This window comes from Ptiloglossa arizonensis, chromosome 1, assembly GCF_051014685.1.
Source record: "Ptiloglossa arizonensis isolate GNS036 chromosome 1, iyPtiAriz1_principal, whole genome shotgun sequence".
Taxonomy (NCBI): Eukaryota; Metazoa; Arthropoda; class Insecta; order Hymenoptera; family Colletidae; genus Ptiloglossa; species Ptiloglossa arizonensis.
In genome coordinates, this window is record NC_135048.1 from 10,722,349 (window position 1) to 10,744,987 (window position 22,639).

The following is a 22,639-nucleotide window of genomic DNA, read 5'->3' on the forward strand; positions in this document are numbered from 1 at the left end:
TGACCGATGAAATCAAACAAAATGACACTTATTTTTTTTGTGTACAACAAATATCACTCTCACTCTTGCAAGAACATTCACATTACCAAAAGTTGTAATTTTAAATGAGAAAATACTTGCCTTTTATGTTCTGGTACAAATTTCGGGATGAATTCATCGTCATTTTCTTTAGTAATGTCCTTTGGTTTTCCTCCCATACGTCCATTTTGATGGGAACTACTCGCTAAATTTACCATTTTGTCGAACATCCGTTCCTTTTTGTCTAAGCAAGGCACAGGATTAACAGGCCCACTCTCTGGTACACTTTCATCGATCGCGTGCAGTCGCAAATGTCTGATAATATTAGTTCGAACTTTTGTTGTGAACGGGCACATGGCACATTGCACTACTCGATTATATATTGCTTGACGCGGCAGAGATTCTATTTCATCAGGACTAAAGGATAATTTTTCGACATCAACCGTTGATTTCTCACCTTCTTTTTCCACCGACTTTGTGCTTTTACGTTTCTTTCCTCTTCGTTCCCCACTTTGATACTGTACGAAAGTAGATAAAATAATTTCAAAGAAATAATTATCGCGTAGCATCTCTATGTATACCAAGTACCGTATATCAGCTATAGTAGAACCTGATAGTTATAGGAAAACAGAATTGAAGATTCCTGCATGTTTTTATGTATTTGAATTTATTTATTTTTTCTCATTACGGTGAATGAAGTCAACAAATAAAAATAAAAAATTATAGAAATAAACAATCTAATAAGGAATTTCACTATGTATAGCCAATTATTAACTTCTCATTCCATGTGATCATTGCCTTCCACTTACCAATGCAATACAGTTGGCAAGGCACATGTAAATATCGAGGTTCTAATATACTATTGTAAAAGAACTTACACTTACAATAGGTTGTACAATAAATAAACCATCAACGGATGGATTCTTTGGATCAGCTGGAACTAATCTGCTGTTGGCAACTTTATGTTTTGTTTTCATATGCGCCATTGCTTGGTAGCCCACTGTACGCCTCACTTTGCATAGCGCACAACCGAAACGTTTTAATCCATGCACTTTCAAATGTTCCAGCAAAAATCCAATCTTAATGAAGCGTTTGTGACAATGAGCACAGTTTAATTGTTTATTGTCACCGCCTAGAGGACAATCTCTCGTATGAGATCTTAACAGAACTGCAGTTTGTGCACCATAGTCGCATGTTTCGTAACCACATCTATATAATTTTGTTCCTGTGAAACCAGTATGTTTAATGTCGTCCAGTGTTAATGGTTTATCAACTTTTGTAGCTGTACTGTTGGAAGTTTCATTACTCCCAGTGGATACGTTCGACTGTTCTTTTGTATCAGTTTCCTGACTAGGAATATCTATTTTTGTTTCTGCATTCACGTTAAGACTATCTTTTTTATTTATATCAAACATATTTTTTACATCTTTTGTGGTGATAGTCTCCGTATCAATAATATCTACAATTTCAATATCGCTGTCCTCGGCTTTATTTTCATTCTTAGTTGTGTTACTGATAAGAGACACATTGCTTGACTGACTGTTAACGTTCATCAGAAAATCAGGATTATCGAGAAAATTTATGTTTATAAACTCGTCGCTACAATCGAAAGCTCCTCCTGAAAGTTCCAACGGTTCTACAGAGTTCTTGTCGGAAAGGACATTGCTTTTTTTAACAGGCATTTCTGACAAATTATTGTCTGTGGTCTCTTTGTTTAAAATTGACGTCATCGAAGTATCGGAATCACTTTTTACACTTCCAAACGGTTTGCTCGTTGTACTTTCTTCACAATTTTTGTTTGAAGGCACGTTTTCATGTACAGCAAAACTGGTGCCGACGGAACTATTTGAATTGTTGTTGGCTCCAAATAAACTGGACAATGACTTATTCAACGCTTCGTTTTCGTCTTTATCCAGCATGTTCACGTCTTTAGGCAACTGTGAATAAGACATCTTGTGAGGTGGTGTTGTACCAACAACATCTATTACAACTGAGTCTTTGCTGTCTTTGCTGTCCTTGCCATCATTGATTACTTCCACGTCGACTAATTCTTCGGCAATCTTAAAAGTATCGTCCAATGTCCTTACAACCAGTTGATCTATTACATCTTTGTTTCGTACTGTCTAAAATGTAGTTTCAATAATACTTATAGTCAATTCTCAACGTGATTCGCTGATACACTTCAATGATATTTCGCCTACCTGAAGAGGAAGAGATCGCTCGAGAGCTTGAGGTAATCGGTTACAATGAAATGAGCTTAAATGGCTATGCATGTCGGTCAAAGTATCAGAACCATTCAAGCAATAGAGACATTGATACTTGTAAAACCCGTGCACTTTATAATGCTACGAAAAATTAGTTATTTTATTAAAAATAAATGAAAAAAATTATTTAATGATCTATAATGAGTAAAAATTATTCACCGCTAATAGCTGTTCAATTTTCACAAACGAAGAACGGCACACATGACATTTAACAGCAGACAATAGTTGCCCATGTTTGGCTTTTAAATGTCCCACGAAAGATTCAGGAACATAAAAAAACTTTCCACAGTCTGCAAAAATGTTTAACAACTGATTATAGTCGTTATTAACATACATATATGCTAAATTAATAAATATGTAAATAATATATATATAAACTTATATAATCTCCTTTACTTTTATGATATAAAAAATATTTCTTATGCAAGTTATATGACAACGAAAGACGAAAGATGCAGTGCAAATAATTTTTGTTGAACCAAGATCATTTTCTTTGCAGTTTTTAAGGCCACTTTTTTGTATATAGGTGTATATTTTTCTCTGTGGCATCTTGCAGCCGATGTTCAATACATACAATGTCCAAAAGGGGACCCCAAACTTATACCACGTGTTACTGAGGCCAAATAGATGACAAAGTTCACATAAATACATTAGGGTTTAAAGATATTTTTTTGATTTACTGTGGCAGTTAAATGTTCAAAAATTATTGTACTATACTGATATTTGTTATACATAAAAGAATTAAGTGTTATTTTGTTTGATTTCATCTGTCAATTTTGCACAGTGAATTTAACGATGCAATAATCTTTTTCATTCATCGAACTAGCAATTGCTCAACTTTATAATAATTCAGAAAATATGTATGTGTTAATTGTGGTCACAAAAATAAAATCATAAAAAGAATGTATATTGTGCAATTAAATGTCCAATAAACGTTAGAACGACGATAGTAGGGGTCTTGAAACCACAGACTAGAACATGTAAACAATAACAGCCATTGAGAATTATAATATGTACTCGACGACACTGTATAACGAATTGTAGACAAAATTTGCCTGTAAATATTTGAACGCTTATATCCTTTTAATAAAGCATTTTTAGTGATATATTTACATGAACTTTTTTCATATATTTGACATCAGTAGCACTTGGTATAAGTTTGGCCCTAATCTTTTTGGATACCCTGTAAGATTATAAATAATTGTCTAATATAAAGAAAGTAATGTAACAAGAAGTTGTACCATGTTGGCATACGTAAGGGTTTACATAATCATGCCTATTAATTTCTTCTTTCAGTGGCACTTCTTTTATTAGTTTGCCAAGTAAAATATCATGAAGACCAGGGTGAGAAATGGCCTATAAAAATAAAGTATTAGATACATAAATTCTTTAATCTAGAAATTGTACTACGATAGAGTTTAGTTTTCTATACCTGATGTATTTGTACGTAAGAAAGTGTAATGGCTCTGTAAAAGCAGTAACTGCATTGATAACGACAGTGAGCGTGTTTATCTTCTATGTGTGATTTCATTTGATTCCAATCTTTCAGAACCATATAACAATAGGCACATTTTTGATAATCGAATGGCGGCGGTGTGTTTTTCTCAGTCTTGCTCACATGCTGGTGATAATGCTGATGATATTGCTCCACCACATCTGTCGTAAAGTAACAATCGCGTCCCATACACTTGTACAAGTGAGTCAGTTTAATTGGTTTCAACATCGCGTTATAAACATCGATGGATTTCAACTTAATCGCAGCAGGTGGAGTTACAGGGTCTTTAGGTTTAAGTATGTTGGGTGTTCGGACGACTTTCACAATTTTGTAGTTCAAATTCGACGGTTGTGACGATCCTCCAACAGTTACAGTACGCGTAGTCACTGGTGTTACAACTGTGTTTTTACTCACAGACAGTGGGAAAGATAACTTGTTGCTGTCTACTTGTATAATCTTAGATTTTGGGGCGATTGGAATGAAATTTGTGGTAAGCTGTGTAGCAGTTACAGAACCTGGAGAAGGAGAGATACTTTTCACTGGAATCAGCTTTACCATTTCTGATGCAGCAGACTGTATTGTTTGCATATTCTTCGTTAATGGTTGTGCAATGGTTACAGCATTTACTCTTTTCAAAATAAGTGGTGAATGAGATTTTTTCAGAACAGATACACCTTTACTTTTTATAGGAGAAGTTTCGACTGCTTTCCTTATATCATTTACCTGTAAGAAAAAAGAAGGTAATTCTTCTGAGTAAGTAAAATTTCATGAAATGCAATAAAAAGTTTTGAAGAAACATTTAGTGACTTACAATAGGACTTTCAGTGTCATTATCAGCACTCGGTGCAAGACTAACTACATTTTCAATTTTCAAGAATGAACATTCTTCTTCTCCATCTGCTGTTAATGTACTGTCCGTCTTTTCTGGAGTGTTAGGTTCATCTATTAAATAAAATATTTATAAATAGGGTGAAACAAGTTTGGACATAATAATATTCAAAATATTTTTGGTAGCACAAACAAATTTTTTAACAAATCACTTAAACACTTTTAAAAATATTTGTATAATATAATATATAATTCTACAAAATTATGACGTAAACACAGTTTTCATAGTTTTCTATAATATTTAAATGTTTAAGGATCAAATCTAAATCCTTGAAAATGAAATTATTACACGCATTAAATATATGGTATTGAAGTTCAACAATTGCTCTAAAGAAATATTTTTGTTCTTTTAATAAATTATAATTGAATGAAGTATATAAAAAGTTGTTATACTTTTGATACATACTATTCTTTGTTGGCAGTGAACTTTCTTGTACACCTGAAGGTTGAGTCAGTACCGACAACATATCTCCACTTAAGCGTCTCAACCTGATGAAGTTTTTAGGTGGATTGGAATCATCAAGGCTTTCTGGTAATATTTCATGAAATCTATTTTCCAATTTTCCAACGAACCGTTTGATGCTAGTTATGGGTACAACATCTGGTGCTTTAGGAATAGAACCATGGTATAATGTTCTTTTATTGGCTTCTGCAGGCTTAGCGGAATTCTCGTCTGTAGACGATTCAATTGGCTTTGTAGCTTGAAGCTGAGCAGCAAGCCTTTGAATAGTTGTGAGCATTGGATCCTTAGTAGATGCGTTAATGCTAGAAGTCTCTTTCAAAATCATATTTACATCTGTAGGTGGCTCGGTGTCTGACTGTTCACTACTAGAATCAGAGTCATAAATGGGGGCCGAATTTCTCATATTTTCATTGTCACTCGTTTCTGCGTCGCTCTCGTCGTTCTTTTTCTGATCCAATGTTGTCAGCGGATCTTTGACTTTCGCATCTGATGATTCTAATTCGGACGTGGACTGAGAATCGCCCTTTACGTTTGACAATTGCAATTTCGAAACAGAACTTTCAGACTGTTTCTCGTTTGAGGTCTCTTGGGTCGAAGACAAATCCATTTCTGACTCTTTTACAGAAGGTACAATGGTACTAGAAGGTAAATTAGTGTTCTGATACTGTGTAGAACTTGGCAAAGTTGTGGAATTCGTTGGAGTTTTATTAGAAGAGTCTGGGATCACGTTAGAGTTGGTCTCATTACTTATTGTCAATACATTCGGCTTCATCTTGTCTTTCAATTTATCTATAATAGAAATGCCCTTTTTAGATGAATCCTTTTGCAACTTGATACCAATGTTTTGAATAATCTCTTGCATTTTTCTCTTCCGTTCCAACTGTATCTCCACCTCTTTCTTTTCCAACTCTGGTGGACAAACGAACACGCTCAGATTTCCTGTCGGTAAATTCGAATCCACATCCGATTGTAGAGATTTCTTCTTCTCATTGCTCTCACACTGTACTTCCACACAATCTTTCTCTTTCTGTAACTTAGTTTCGATTAAATCTTTTGTATTCTTATTCTCGTTGTCGCAGGTTTCAATTTTTTTGATAAATGTTATCTCAGTCACATCGTCGTCGTTTTGTTCAATAGAAGTCACCGTATCGTTCACCGGTCTTTCTGGGTGGTCTGAACCTATTTGGGATTCTTCGAGCTTTACCTTTCCGCATGCTAGAACGTTAACAGGTTCCTGTTTGATTGAATTAAGGGACATATTTATTTTTATAATATCAATTTTTGGATCATCTTTGTGCCATAATTCAACGTGCTCCTCTAAATTGGACTTCTTCAGTTGGATGTAATTACAGCTCAAACACAAGTAACCATAAACGCGATTCTCATCAGGGATCGCGTCTTCGGTTATGGCTTCACTAAAGGTATCCTTAAATCTACGACACACTTTATAATAATGGGTTCTCATAGAGGACTTAGCCACAGCTTGATAAGGACAACTATTGCAACGGAACCTGTATTCACCCGTGTGAGTGGTGCAATGTTCGTAGAATGCTTCCATTGCAACCTTTGCAGCACCTTCTGTAATGAAAGTGCAAATTCTGCAATTGAATTTACAAGTTTCTTCTATTAGAGGTTTTAACGACGTGTTCTCCACGTCGTTATCCTTAGCGTCTTGAATCGCTAACTGAGCATCCGCGGCATTCAACCTTGAAATAAGAATCTCTCTACCGGCGTGATTCAATTTATAATGGTGAACGATATTCTTGCCTGTAAAGTAGCAAAGCAAGCATTTATATCTTTCTTGCCCCGTCCACGCGTAATCAGCCAGCTTGCTTATGTCCAAGTTGTAGAAAGACTTATCTACTTTCCCTTTGTTCTTAACGTTTTTTGACGTTTCACTGTTACTTGTAGATTCAACACTGCCATCTTTGATCTGTGTTCTGCTGGGAGAAGCCTTAACTTCTTCTTTGTTATCTTTAACATGGGAATCATTTTCTTTCTGATCATCCAGGACGCTATCATGGCTTTCACTGGTATCTTTAATGGTGTCATCGAGCTTCTTTGAGATAGTCTGATTTGTGTCATTTAACGAATTACTCTCACCAGTTCTGTCCTCCAAAAGTGGGGACGTGTCCATCTTCACGAACACTCCTGCTTCATTTAACGCATCAGAGTCATCTTTGGAAGAAAACAACGCTGGTTTCTTTTTCTTCTTTTTAGACAGAATCCCCATTTGCCAGTTGCACTTTTTCTTTTTCTTTTTTGCCAAAGATTTTCTTATATGTGGTTCAACAGGTAACTGATCGCTGGCATCATCATCGACGTCGGCGTCGCTTCCTTTATCCAGAGATGCGTCTTTGTCCAGATCACTCTTGGAAGACGCCAACCCTACTAAAATGTTACTCAACAGTTCCTCGTTGGTGCTATTTTCTACTTTCGTCGTGAGGGAAGCTGTTTTCTTACCGGAAGCGACACTACTGGACATAGATACATCAGAAATTATGCTTTCCTCGTCGGATAGTAAAACTTCATCAACTTTGCTATCGTTCAATTCAATAGTAGTTTTTTTCTTAGCTTTTTTGGAGCAACTCTGACTAGACTTCCTTTTTTCTGTAGGTTCCATTACTTCCGGTTCAGGTTGCTTGTCTGGATGAAGAGAGATGTCCACCGCCGCAGCTAGTTCGGACACGTCTATGCCAAAACTTTCATCCGACGAACTGTCAAACATGACCTTTGAACAGTCCAATTTTGAAATATCCGCCTTTTCGACGACCACACGCGGCTCTCTGACCGCCTCTTTGTTAATAATACGTTTGCTCCTCCGCAGTATCTCTGGCTCCTCGCTATTGGTGTCCTGATTGACCATTGCACTAGAACTCTGAACGAGTTCGGTTCGCAGGGCCAACGGCTGGTCCTCATCGCTATCTGAACTCTGATTAAATTGCTTCGAACGCTGTCGAGTCACTCGCTGTCCCTCTTTCTTGGGTTTGTTTTTCTTGGTGGATTCCTCCGTGGAACGAGGCTTTGCAGGCCTTTTTTGCTTCGATGAAGTTGCTAGGAGTTCCTCGGTGTCAGAGCTGGTTTCCACGGAACGCTTGCCTGGTTCGTCCTTTTTAGTGACCGGCGTGCTCTGGTTAATAGCACTCGAAACAGTGCTTTGTTCCTTTTGCGCGCGACATAATCGGTGACCGGTAGCTGCCACAACATCGTCGCTGATGAACATTTCCCTTATGTCCTCCTGAAGCATCTCCAAAGAATTCCTTCTCTTCGCTTTCGTTTTTGGCGTTTTATTAGCGTTTTCCTTATCTTCTGCTGGCTCGTCATTTCTAGTTTCCTCTTGAATGTCTGTTGCCGTAATCTCTTCTTTTTCTAGACTAGGTACTTCATTCTTTGGTTCATCTTGGTCAGTTCTTGGTACCTCAGTGGGAACATCTTCTTGAGTAACGTCGATTTTAGATACGTTTAAATCAGAAGATTCAGTGTTCGAAGTCAACAGATCGACCTCAACAGATTTGTTTGCATCAAATGTCCGATCGTCTACAGACGAATCTTTCATTAGCTGCTTGTTTCCTGAGGTTAAGATACCCAATCTCTCTGCGAGAGACTCATCGTCCGAACTATCCGAAACAATCACTCTCCGTTTCTTCCTCATTCGTACCTTTTTCGTTTCCAACGTATCCTCTTTGTCTGAGCTGCTGCTCTCTGACTCGGACTCAATAATCTTCTTAATCTTCTTCAGCTTTTTTGCTTGTAACACCTCCCCCAGCTTTTGCATGAACTTTGCCTGCTCGACAAACTTCTTTCCTTCTCCAAACTCGAAAGACTTCCTGATTAACGCCTCGATCCACTCTTGGGTAACTTCTTCCTTCGGTTTAGATCCTTCTGGTTCTACTTCTTCCTTCTTCTCTGCGACCATGGAAGATTTGAAAGAAGTGGTGCTGATCAAGTCTATTTCGCCAATGCTCGGGTCGCTCTTCTCCTCCACGGTCTCGGTGGAGGTATCTCCTTCTTTAACATCCTCCTTTTTCTCACAAATAATTCCTCTTCCTTCGTTCCAGTCCTCTAACATCAGATTTCCGTCACTGCTGCTACTCACTTCAGCGGTAGCCTCGCTTTTGTCTCTTCCAACTTTGCTTGCCTTTACTTCCTGCTTATCACCATGAGCACACTCGGTCACTTTCGTTTCATCGGGACTGTGGCTCGATGTAGGCGATTCCGAAGACTCATTACGCTTGATTTTCGGAATCTTGAAGTTTTGTAGACAATAGCCCTGCGCTGTTTTCGCTTTAGTATCGATAACTCCATACAAACTTTCCAGAGGTGACTGCATTTTGTCTTTCGTCAATTTCTCCAGCTGTTTACCATTTTCGACGTCAGGACGCCTGTGACCATCAGGCTTAGTAGGAGATTTGGTCTTTTCCTTGGCTTTCCTGAATGGTGCCGAAAACGCCTGTCCCGTCGACCGTTTCCTGGGGTCTCTTTCGTTGAAGCTGGTATCCTTCCCTTTGGTAGGGAAATGCTTATCTCTGGCTAGTCGAGGATCTCTTACGGAAGTACCATTATCCCTCGATGGAGTCGAACTCTGAGTCGCAGGATTATGTTCTGTACGAACTCGCGGATCACGATCCGAAATATTTCTATTGTCCCTACCGAAACGATTGCAATTGTCCCACTCATTATGACTGTCCCGTGGCCAGTCAGCTCTGCGGGTATCGCGATTGAAATTGTTTCTGGATTCGCCTCTGTTCCTTTCATTATAATATGTATTACGGCCTCTACCTCCACCACGATCTCTATCCCTGTTCCAAGGACAAGGTGTACTAGGCCGCGAATAGGGTCTTGCAGATCCATCTGCGGGTCCTTTAACACCACAGGAAACTTCATTTTCTGCCCGATAGGGTACCTCGTTGGGTCGAGCAGCTGGCGTATCCCAAGACTGCCTTTGATGAGAATACTCCAATCCTCTATCGAAAGGCGGTTCGTACGATCTGTTCTCTGCTTGGAAGTTTCTGCACGGTGGACCAACTGGGAATCTGGTAGGTGAAATCAGAGGCTGTATCGTTGGAACAGGCACATCGACGTTGGGCATGTCCTCCGGTCGGGAAATGTGCTTCATATCTTGAGGACGCGCATTGGGACTCATCAGTGGTCTAATGCCAGGGGTCATGTTAGCTGGGAACTGGTTAGGCCTGTGGCCCTCGTTGATTTGATGAGGATCCATCAGAAGCGGCTCTCTAGTCGAGGCTACATTCCATATCTCTTGATGCATGCTCATAGGGTGCTGATAGGATGGCGCTGTGGAACTTGATATACCGCTAAAGTTAGAAGTTGGTGGCCACTGGGTGGGGCAAAACTCGTTTGTATTCACAGGCGGGTGCATTGGTGGCCAATGGGTTTGATTAGGTATTTGCCTGTTAAAGTACTCTGGACCCTCTAATCTAAATTCCTGAGTCTCTATTCTAGATGGAATTTCTGAACCAACGTTACCCGGACGCCTCTGATACAAAGGAGCGCTTCTTTCATCAGACATGGCTTGACCACTATGATGTAGAGGAAGCGAGTTGGACATGTCCTCATCAGATGGTCGACAGTGCATGATCGTGTTAGCTTTGTCTTTAATGTTGTCGTGACCATGACTGTCGCGCGATTGACGAGGATGTCTCTCGTAATTGTCCGCGTAACGTGGTTCCATCTTGGAACTCGGCGAGGGTGGTTGATTCCTGTTGTCTGCTTTTTCCACATTCATGGGGAACGTGCCGGAGTTGTGCATTAAACTAACTGGTGGTCCCTTGATTTCACTCGACTTTAAAGTGTCAACCTTAGCCGCGATCGTAATGGGGGCGTTCGGTAGACACTTCCTACTTGTTAATTTAACTATGTGCTTATCTATCTCTTCCCAGCGTCTCTCGCTTTCACTGTCGATATCCTCTTGCGTCAATAGAAATGACTTCGACGATTTTGGGTCCTTGCTTGCATCCTGCTTATCTTTCTTGAACTTTGACTCATCCCTCGATCTTTCGCCTGTCTTTTCCACTTTGGCGTCACTTTCCTCGTTCAACAATTCTGCTAAATCCTCCATGGACAATGGAGGCTTCGCCGAAATTGGAGGCGGGGAAAGCAACAGTGGTGCCGGTGGTTTCGAGCTGGACCTCGAAATCGGCTCCTTTAACCTGGGAGATGTGTTCTTGTGTTTTGGAAACAGAATATCCGGGTCTGGGGACTTCAGTCTGACATCTGGCACATTCACAGGAGATTCTGGTCGTGCGTCCGACGGGGCCGTGTCTAAATTCATTGCTATCAATCGACTCTTCTCTAATATCGAAGTCAGCCTTCGAGAACCACCTAGAGAAGGTACTGGGACAGTTGGTATGTGTCTGGAAGAATGCATCGATATTGGTATGTGGGGTCTGCCTTCATTTATTTTTTGCGGCAGGCTACTGCCCACCATTTTGATCGCTGCAGTCACGTCATGGCCAGAATTAACGACGGACTGCCAATTCTTCCGCGCGGCCTGATTCTCGTTTTCCTCGAGCATGTCCCATTCGGTGAAGGAAACATCGTCCGCACTTTTTCCAGAGCTACGTTGAGAGCTGGGGGACAGAGTGAGATCGTTGCTCGTCCGTTCTGTAGGTATGATGATGGGAGCTTTCGTTGGTAGAGTTTCGATCGGGTCAGGACTGGCTGGTTTACTGTCGTCTATGAAGTCAACGCTGCGTTCCGTGGGAATGATTATCGGGGCTACTTGAGAACCCGAATCGGGACTTACAGGAGGACTCGGGCTGGCCGGCGTCTCGTGAATGTCTTCTGTTGTATCTTCTACTTGATGACGCTTCGCAACGATCTTGCTTTGTTCGGTGTCTTCGAATTCACTGAAAGACATTGACATTTTATAGGAAGCCGGACGTTTCATAGACTAGTCTTAATATCTCGTTCATAAGAGAATACGTTTTAAACTCGAACGTCGATGTTTTACTTATTTTAGGTTAAGTCGATAACGATCTAATATAGCTGTCGCGCACGTATGCACGCACACACGTGTGACAGAGACATGGTGAAAGACAGGCACAAACAGACAAACGAATGAACATATACGCACACACGCACGTACACACACGCGCGCGCGCAGAGACAGAAAAGCAGGCAGACGGACAGACGGACGCACACGCGCGCGCGCCTCCACGGGAGGGGGAGGGGGGGGGGGGGGGGCAAAGACTTTATTCACTTAAATATCATCGTTATTTTTTGGCTCTATGAAAAAAGTTGTTAGGACAAAGTTACAATGTTTTGAAGAGCATATATAATGATAAAACAAAATTTTTCTCATAGTCACTTTTTAATGAGATTTCAAGATCTTTTTTTATAGTCTGAGATGATATTTTTTATTATAGTATCATTCAAGGTTACTGAAGATTGTAAAAGCACAAAAACATTTTATTGTCACTGGACTTATTCTAGAAAATACTGTAATTCATTGACTGTTACTTTTACGTTTACGAACAATGTTACCAAACGAAGTTCTTTCTGGCTCCTGTTTCGTCCCATTAGCATTGTTTTCAACTCCGTACAGTACATTGAACGCAACTACGAAGGTAAATGTTGTATAAACTTACTAGATAGCGTGGAGTATCGGTAGTTATATATGTTACTGAGGTACCCATAAATCGCGAGTTTGGTATCAGCAGGGGGAGTGAATTATGAGTTCTTAATCGGTATTCGTTCATATCATATTAGTCCTCACCAAGATTCAGGTTGCGTACTAACTGAACGTTGTATTGTGACAAATCCGACAAACTGATCAATACAACAAAAAAGAAACAAGGCACAATCTACCGCCGTGCTCAGAATGGACAAAATTTGACATCTTCTTTTACTCTTTGTTTCTTTTCCATAGTCGATTTGATTAACGAACAATTTTGTCACTATACGACACTAGTTAGGACGCAGCCTTGTACGGTGTCGATTTTATAAGTTATGTCGCATTTTGTTAATATGTTTAATATCAGCTACAAATAAATGAAAAGTAATTTTTTTTTAATACTGTTTACTAATAAAGCTAAATTTACCAATCATGGAAATTTAAATCTATATAATATGCATCACTGATTTGCTGACAATCCGCTCTAGTTGCAAATACAATATTAACGACTATGAGCAGTTAAGACGTGGCGCGGAATTACTTGCGACCAAATAATTGCGCTCTATTTTATCGATGATAATCTTACTGCTGGAAAATATGATTCTTTATAAGAAATACAGTGGGATATTATCAGAAAATGTACCGTCAAATGTTTACTAAACAATATCGTTACAACATAACGCATGACCAACACATTATGCTCGCAGAATGAAAAGAGCACTTAACGAAGTTTATCCAAATCGATAAATGGGACGTGAAGAACCAATTTCGTGGTCAGCTTATTCTCTAGATTTAACTTTATTAGATTTTTTCTTCTGCAGGATACTTAAATACATGGTCAATCAAGAAATGCCGAATACATCGGAAATATATGTTGGAATAAGTCCAGAAATGATAATGTGTAGTACACAAGATTTAGCAATAAAAAGATTAGAACTTTGTTTTGAAGTAAGTAGTGAATACTTCGAACATTTTCTGTAAAATACGAAGTTAAAATAATATTCGTGAGACAGTACAGGAGCCAGAGAAAGTTTCACTTGGTCTGCCCGGTTCCTCATTGTGGTCACACTGTTTGTAAACGTTAAAGTAAGAGTCAATAAATTTCAACATTTATTAAAATAAATCTAGCGATAATAAAATGGTTATATGAGTCTATAGTCTTCAATGACCTTCAATGACTTTGTATGGTACCATTTTAAAATTGTTTCAGCAAAGGTTGAACATCACATAGCGATAAAAAAGATAGGATCTTACATTTAAAAAAGCATCGTCGACCTTTCTCTCTCATAAAAAATGGCTTTGAAAAAATTCTCTTTTACCATTACACGTACTCCTCAAGACATTGCAACACTATTCTGATAAATATTTTTATAGGGCCACAAATAACGAAAATATTCAAGATACACAAAATTGTTGTCCCAATTGTGTGCGCGAGCACGTTATAAGTACTATAGTATATAAGTACTCGTTTTATACACTGTACTGTATATAAATATTGTACGTTTAATATGTTACTACGTTTTTATTTATCCCTTTAAATTATATTATATACAACTCGTATGTAATAAAGATTTATAATTAGTATTTTCTTTTATAAGGGTACAGTAATACGGTGCTAGCAATAAAACTAACATCTAACTGAGGGAGATGTAATGATATTGAAATAAGAGGGACTTCTTAAAATCACAAATCGCATATATAATTTACACTACTTATAAATAAATAGTGAAAATATATATGTACATACGTAACAAGATACTTACGTTGAAGACTGTGCCGAACTTCCTTCGTTTTTCTTATTCGGAAAATGCAATCCAGGAGTATTTCCCTGAAACTCGTGTCAGATTAGAATGATTAAAATAAAAACACGATACATGCACTACGGAAGCCTGTAAACATCCAAAAATATAAAGAATGGAGACTAAAGAGGAATCTCAAGCAGCTACCTTTATTTAAAAAAAAAACGGTAGTGAAATGAAAAAAGAATATTGTGTATCTACTGTTCTACAAGCATTCACTAACACTATGTTTGAATGTAGAAACTAATAAATTTCAGTGAATAAATATGAATAGATACCTAACTAATTACTTACTACATATGTAAGTTAAGTATTATGAAAGTGCAAAAAATTCTATAACGTCAACTGCAACTACTTTATACAATTATTTATACACGCACACGCACACGCGCACGCACGCGCGCGCACACACACACACAATGAATTTCTTCAACTATATCTACAAATAATTTTTGACTAATTTACAAGTTCGATTTGGGATCTTTGTGCAATATTAATGTAAATCGTTTTATAATAGACTTATTAAAGAGCTATCATGAAAATGCAATGTACATAATGCATTAAAAGATACAATCATTCATGTGGCAATGTAGAAACATTTAACAAATATAAACACAAAGTAACTACTGTAAAAGAGTAAAAAGGATATATAGGTGCAAATATTACATTCGCTCTATAAAGCACGTGATGTAAACTTCTGCGTTTCATGAAACGATATAAAAGAGTTGTTTTAAAATGGTGTCATTTTGATCCTCTGTTCCATTTTCTATAAACTGATATGAAACTGTATAATATAAATTTTATATCGGATTTTTTAGTTCGAAAGAGTAAATTAATTTATTATGCCAAGTTTCTGATGCTTAAAATAACTTATAAATATCCTCGTTTATATCTTTCATCCGTGAACACAGTACGATCTTACAGAGCGTAAACCTGAACACTGCTAAATAGCTCTGATTCACCGAATTTGAAAGTTGAATGTCAATTTCATTGAGATAAAAGTGGTTTTAAATTGAAAATTATCAAAAAAAATTCAGTGCATCATGACTAATACATAGCAGTGCGAAATACCTCGAATAATATATCTACCTTTTCTACTTTGTTGTGCAACTTCTGTAGAACATCTTCGCATCGCTGCAACGTCTCGATCTTCAGCCTATTTCACCGACAAGACATCATGATTAATCGCTTTTTACTTTTTGTTTCTACATAGCTACAAATTTCTTGCAATAACGTCGCGCTTATATTTAGTATAAGTAATCAAAAAATTTTGACAAAGTTTAGTAAAATATACTTCATAATTGATCCCATCAGTCAATTTTAAATTTAATTTTAAATTCAAATTTGAATTCAACTTCAAAATTGCGATTTAACGTCCACATTTAACTTAATAATTAAAAATTTGATTTTTATATTTGTATTCGAAATTTCAAAATGAATTTCAACAAATTTTCTTTGAGTTGTAAAGCATTTTTAAATTCGAGGATATAATTATAGTTAATCAATATCATCAAATGCAATCAATAAAGAAAAGCGAGTACTTTATTAGATTTATTTATCCGAACGCTTGCAAACGTACTTTCTTTTGCTGTTCGATAGGATCCCGTGAAGGCTTTGCATTTTCTGCAGCTGAACTTCTCGCGACTTGTCCTTAACGTTTTGTAATCTTTCTATCATCGCTTCCAAAAACGGAATGTACTTTTGCATCTCGGCGAACTTCTTGTCATATTCGTCCATCTTGTTCGTTGTATATTGCTCACCTGTGTCGGGAGAAGAAAACCTTTATTCTACTTCTTGCGTTTAGAAGAGAACAATTCTTTCACAATTCTAATTATTATCAATCATGTTTCTTCCATTTATTTTATCACATGTTTCCTTATTTTAAGCTCATTTAAATATTTACTTATACATTATACTACATGTATTAATACATTTAATGAACTAATTAATTATTATTATACAGTATGTCAGATTTAAAAAATAATCTGTTATTTTATAATTACAAAATCATATAATGATGAATTTATTCTTAGCGGTTTTGTCAACATTTCTCTACATCATCACTCTCACTTAATTTCTAGTTTACCTCATAAAATTGTTGATAAATTTAATATTTGATTAAACAGCTTCACTGTATCAATTTTAAATGTTTGTTCAAATCACTATTTATGGAGATTCCAAAATGACTATCAATATTTTAAAAGAAGATGTTACATTTTATTTTATTAAAATAATGTTGCTATTTTTCATGAATTACTTAGTATATAACTTAGTACAGGAAAGAAGTTTCTAAAAATACCAGAGAATTCGAAATTAAACTCTCTGTTAGCAAATCTTCATTTCTCAACAAAAATCGACGAATAAAACTTATAAATCGACAATCTTTAGTCGTGGATTTTAATTGCGAATTATTACAACTGGTTCTTTATCATTTTTTGTATGTTCACACCTGTCTAGTATTTCTTGGACTAATTAAGATCAATGATTACAAAGGAAATGAGTCACTGTAAAAAAGTTTAAAAATATTAGGTAGTATAATGCAGATGTCTTACTGCTCAACTACCCTGACGTTCAATGACAAATGTCCTTAAGAAAAACAAGAAATTGAAACTCTTGGTTGGTTGTGATGATACAAAGAATGCATTGCACGATCAATATTACGATCGAGCTTCTCTAGATGTTCCCACATTCTTCTTAATTGTTATACATTTTCGAATATAAAAAATTATTGAAAGATTTAAAACGCCGGAAATTTTGGCGTACAATGTGTATTAAATCCTTCGTTGAAATCAATTTTGTTAGAAATGTAATTTAAAAATAATTTAATTCCACTGTTGTGTATTCTCCCTTCAAACAAACACAAATGATTAAAAATTTTATAAAATAATTAAGTATACGCATCTAAGCGGGACATACTGTATAATAAAATCAATGTTGTAAAACATACTAATTATGACATAATTAAAGCACATTTTAAACGTGCGAATTATTGCGAGGTAAGGTTTGTAAGTTGCGCACATACGCAACAGTAATATAAGAATAATCACGGAACCTTTAAAATTAACTGTGTTTTCATTTCCATTTACATAATAAAAACACGAAGTCTTTTGTTTAAGTTTTAACCACTAAATTTATCACTGGTAACGTCAACCTTTATTCGTCTATTTTCATTTGTCTTCAGTCCGCTAATTTCAAGCACTGTTACCAGTATTGTAATCTGAACCGCTATGTAACATCATCCTTGTCCATTACTCTCTAATTTATCGTTTGCAGCGAGAGATTACGTAATTATGACTATAGTGCTCGTCGTAGAATTTGTGCAATTACGCGGATAATTGCAAGATTAAAAAATTATAGTATAATTCATTCATTTTTCCTCGAGTCTCTTTATAAAATTGCTTTCTTTTGTACATTGTTTTCTGTTTTTTAATTCTTTATCTAACCTATCCATCGTTTTACACTCTCTCTCTAGTGTAATTTATAGATTGTTTCCGTATTAACTCATTCATACCCACGAGTCCTCTCACGAGTAATCAATACCACGGTATAATGAACAACACAGTTACATTAGATGCGTGTACATAAAAGAAAAAAATGTGTTAATTCGTACGTACTGCTTTATTTTTGTACACTACGGAAAATCGTTCTTGTACAAACATTACAATATAAAATACAATTTCGCGTGTATTAACGAATCAGTCATCACTCTTCATATCTCAGTAATCGTGTTCTATTCTTTGTTTAAATAACTTCGTATATCGCACCGTTTATCGCGATAACAATACAATGAAATCTAATAATTTTAAAACACTACATACTTCGTCGTTACACACACGTGAACGTACACCACAAATTATTTTATATCGCATGGATGCTTCAAATGTTTCACCTACGGTCCTTGGAATCCTCTTGAACTCCGTCACCATTTCGTAACACCAGCAACATAGATAAACACGCGATTCACTTGATTTTGGACTCGAAACTGTTTTTAATCAATATTTTAAAATATAGTTCATGTATGAATACCATTCAAAATATAATCGCACCGTATGACCGGTCTGATAATTAATAATTAATTAAAACGAGCGTCGCGTCTGCATTCTATGTTTACACCCATGTGTAAACTGCAACGCACATGCGTAGTTAGTACTCTAATCGTACTTCTTCAATGAACTTACGTATGGAGGCACACTATCTGGGCAAAAGGAAACCGATTTGAAACCCATAATGTTTCCTTAACAGCATGGTTGTCATGTCACGTGAAGCTTAAATTTTAAGCTACAAACATCGACAACCGATGCACTTCCCGTACAAACAACCGAAAAATATTCGAAAACTTGGACACGAAAATCGCAGATAAAATCACTGCTGATAAATAAATATTTCAGAACTTTTCATTAAGTTTGGATCTGACTGGATACCCAAGGTACGTTGTGCGCGCAAACGAAGGTTGTTCATTTGCGATAATTCACATTGAAATCGAGATGTCCAATCAGCTTTCATTAAGCATGTCACTCGTTGGGCGACGGTTGCGCGATTAAACTTGTCGAGTGATTATCAAAATGGCTTTTGTACGTACCGAGTTTTGTGACCGTGTTTCATCAAATTCTGTACGCGTTACTCGTGATCAATTCGGCAGAACGGGCGAGAAACAACCTCAAGAAATGTTTCTCATGTCAGATTTTACTGCGTAGCCAGCATGCGTGGTCTCATGATCTCGAGAGAAAGGAAGTAGATGGAGACACAGTCGCAGTGATTCCGAATCATCGGCAGAGAGCAGCTCGATAGCAAACATGGCGACTATATGATATTGCATGATGTTCGGTAGAATTCTGTCCTCGACTGAGCCTTTTAGAGGCAAATAGTCCGATATTTTCCCAAGTTTTAAAAGTTAAAATATATTTAGTATGATATTTGGCCGGTATAATTTTACGTGATGACCGGAAGTTGTTGAAGCTACAAGACATTTAATTATATCGGTAATTGATTGCAGCGTGTCTCAAGATCGTATTTGAGGAAACGGTTTGCGTAAGACAACTAATATAATTAAAATTTTTTAAATTCAAAACATTTTTCAATTTAAACAAAATAATTTTAATATTAAATAAGTTTCCGGTTGATAACATCTTGAAGAATACTACCAACAAATAATGAAATAACACAGAGTATATTTAATAATAAAATTAGTATATAACACGGATTGTTGTAATTCTGTCCAACTCAAAATTGTAACCATTACTAGGGTGAATGAAGTTAAATTTGAGCATTTAAATGCAGGAAAGTAAGTTGCATAAAAACTGTATACTCTATTACTAAAAAATTATTATTTTAATAAAATATTATTAAACCGAATACTTACGAAGAATAATTATGAGATCAAATACCAAATATTATAAACAAGAAAAAAGCGAGCGTAACTTTTCGTAAAATAGAACTTGTTTTCATTACACAAACTGTAGATATAGGTATTGTTAAGTGTTACACAGACGCGTTATACACTGTGTGCATTAAAAGGCCATAAAGCATGAAGTACGCAAATGTTCTAATATAGGAGAAATAGAATGTAATTCTCGTTTCAAAGTAATTACAGTTCGTGGCATACACTACAATTGATTTAAAGTTTTTGTAACTTAATCACCTGAACAATTTTTACGGATATAGCAGCGTATGCAGCCAATGTAAAACGTTCTATTGTATTTGACAATTACCACATTATAATGTTTTCAACAAAAAAAAAGCTGATTGTCTCTTACAAGATGGATGATACCGATCCATTAAGGATTCTACATTCTACTAGTTCCTTGAAACGAAGATAACTGAGGATATATCTCCTATTCCTTACCAAAGAACAGATTCTTTGTCTGCGACGGCACACCTGATAAAACATTACACAGCAGATTATCGCCGTACGCATTGATCTTCCGATGCGGTTTGCGCTCGATCCTGCGTCCTGAGACTCAGCAGCACAGTGGCCCGATGAAAATACGAGATCCCGGGTTTCCGATATTAATGCATGCCTACGTGCACGCACTGCACGGAAATCGTTTTAAACTCTCTCACAATGTCGCAGTTACGTTAGAACTGACACTTTTTTCGAAGTTCCGCAGCGCGCTCTATAATTCCGTATCACGAGCCAGAGAACTAGACCATCGCGATGAATATTCGAGCATCGAAATACTGATTCGGCGTACCGGTAGCTTGATTATGGAACAAAACGTCACTTCCTACAATGCACGCACAAAGACGTCACACGATCATTTCATGACAGATTTTTAACATTCCACGAAAGTGTATGTACTCAAGTCTACTTCGAGAATCGCATAGTACAATGCTTCAAAAGTGCAACACTCTTCCCGACGACCCACGTTATGACAAAATTATTAATTTATCATCTAACTCAAAAATGAGGCTACGCCTTTAACAATGCTTTTACCAGATTGTTATTTCTTTGTGTAATACGTGAGATTCAATTTACTGTTGAACGATTTATTAACACGTTACACATTCAGTCTTGATGCACTTCTAAGTCTCGCCTTTTGAGGCATCGGATGACCGCTGGTTTTCGACCCACGATAATTTGTCATGGTGGCTTGTCATTAAATTTCGAACATATATACACATTGTTACGATAACCGTACATATGACAAACACGTAACTATTTTCCCTACGTATCACAGATGAACGGCGCGATCGTATCAAGGATCTTGAACTCCCTTTAAAATGTCGCAGAAATTAATCTCGATGATGCGCTTGAGAACCGGATCGCTCTAGTTAGAAAGCATACTTTTCTTAATTACAATCGCACTGCTTACGAGAAAACGAGCGAAATGGCAACCCTGAAGGGCGCACGATATACAATGGCTGCCATGAATGGCGCTAGGCTGAATGATTTCACGTGTATCTGCCACTTACATCTTCCGACATATGCTACCCACCTTTTACCACATTCGCATATTTGCAACGTGGCTTTTTGTACCTCTCCTTTTCTTTAGGAAAACTATGATAACAAAACAATAAGACTATAATAATTTACAAGTGACCAGTGAAACGATTTTTATGGTTTTAACGATTTAGTCTCGAATCAGTCGCAACACGATATTGATTACATGTTTTTCAAATAGAACGTCGATATCTTCATTTCTTAACTACCGTTCTAGGGCTCTAAAAATAAACAAACGTCACACAAAAGATGTTACATAGTCTTCCTAATTGTTTCAAAGTTACACTTACCAATGATTATTTTGTGTATTATCTAAGCAATGAAACAAAAGATTAAAATTGAATACGCATACACGACGTTTGTTAGAAGCAACCGTTTGTGGACAGGATTCGTGAAGGCAGGAATACATATGGAACTTTATATTAATAAAATCGATTTAAGGTCTGATAAACGTATTCCATTATTTCTCCATTAACTTCTACAAATTGTCACAAAGAAACTCTTAAGGATCCAGGTTTAATTGAATCTATTATTTGACACGACTTCTGTATTTCAATGATGTTATGATTTACGTGACCGATATAACAGGGCGTCAGGACGAAAGCTGCACCTTCGACTACGGCGATCCGCCATTTGCGACTTCTAGCTCACGCAATATCCCCTCGCAAGGTTCGGGGATTTTCGGCGTTGAGACACGAGACTTAACGAAAGCAGCCGAAGTTATTATATTTAATTTCGATCGTCACTTGAAATTTGCGGGAATGTATGATGACTATTAATAAAACAAAAAATTAAATTTATACATCAAATTTTCTTTTCAAACATGAATGCTTAAAGAAAAGAATATTTTATAAACGTAAAAAGATCAATGGACATTATGAAATTAGTTTACAAATGTTTTATAGGAAATTAAATAGCAACAAAATACAACATTGTACGACGCATATTCTGATAACAAAGCATAAACACGAGAATAAAAGTGAATATATTCACGTTTTTTTTGTTCAAAATTTTATATTATATTATATTTTACGTTTTCAATTGATATAAATAAGTAAATTAACTTTTATTATTAGTCTCATTTGAAGGAACTATTTTATGAGATCATTAAACAATATAAAAATAATACCAAAAAA

General features: G+C 36.6%; 1 protein-coding gene across 3 annotated transcripts in view; it reads right to left on the reverse strand.

Annotated features, from left to right (window-relative positions):
* The window catches only part of LOC143153420 (uncharacterized), a 30,296-nt gene extending 7,925 nt beyond the window's left edge, over window positions 1–22,371 (reverse strand). The window contains exons 1-13 of one of the 3 annotated variants that reach the window (XM_076324565.1): window positions 20,406–22,371; window positions 19,143–19,411; window positions 16,143–16,323; window positions 15,653–15,719; window positions 14,528–14,598; window positions 5,072–11,997; window positions 4,589–4,719; window positions 3,715–4,500; window positions 3,524–3,638; window positions 2,442–2,572; window positions 2,220–2,363; window positions 903–2,141; window positions 121–536 (exon numbers count right to left, since the gene is read on the reverse strand). In XM_076324565.1, the coding sequence (XP_076180680.1) occupies window positions 121–536; window positions 903–2,141; window positions 2,220–2,363; window positions 2,442–2,572; window positions 3,524–3,638; window positions 3,715–4,500; window positions 4,589–4,719; window positions 5,072–11,997; window positions 14,528–14,598; window positions 15,653–15,719; window positions 16,143–16,300 (10,184 nt within the window). In that variant the 5' untranslated portion in view covers window positions 16,301–16,323; window positions 19,143–19,411; window positions 20,406–22,371. Of the gene's footprint in view, window positions 1–120; window positions 537–902; window positions 2,142–2,219; window positions 2,364–2,441; window positions 2,573–3,523; window positions 3,639–3,714; window positions 4,501–4,588; window positions 4,720–5,071; window positions 11,998–14,527; window positions 14,599–15,652; window positions 15,720–16,142; window positions 16,324–19,142; window positions 19,520–20,405 lie in introns of all 3 variants that reach the window. The other 2 variants (XM_076324586.1, XM_076324576.1) reach the window with 2 other exon arrangements.
* Window positions 22,372–22,639: the final 268 nt, after the last annotated feature.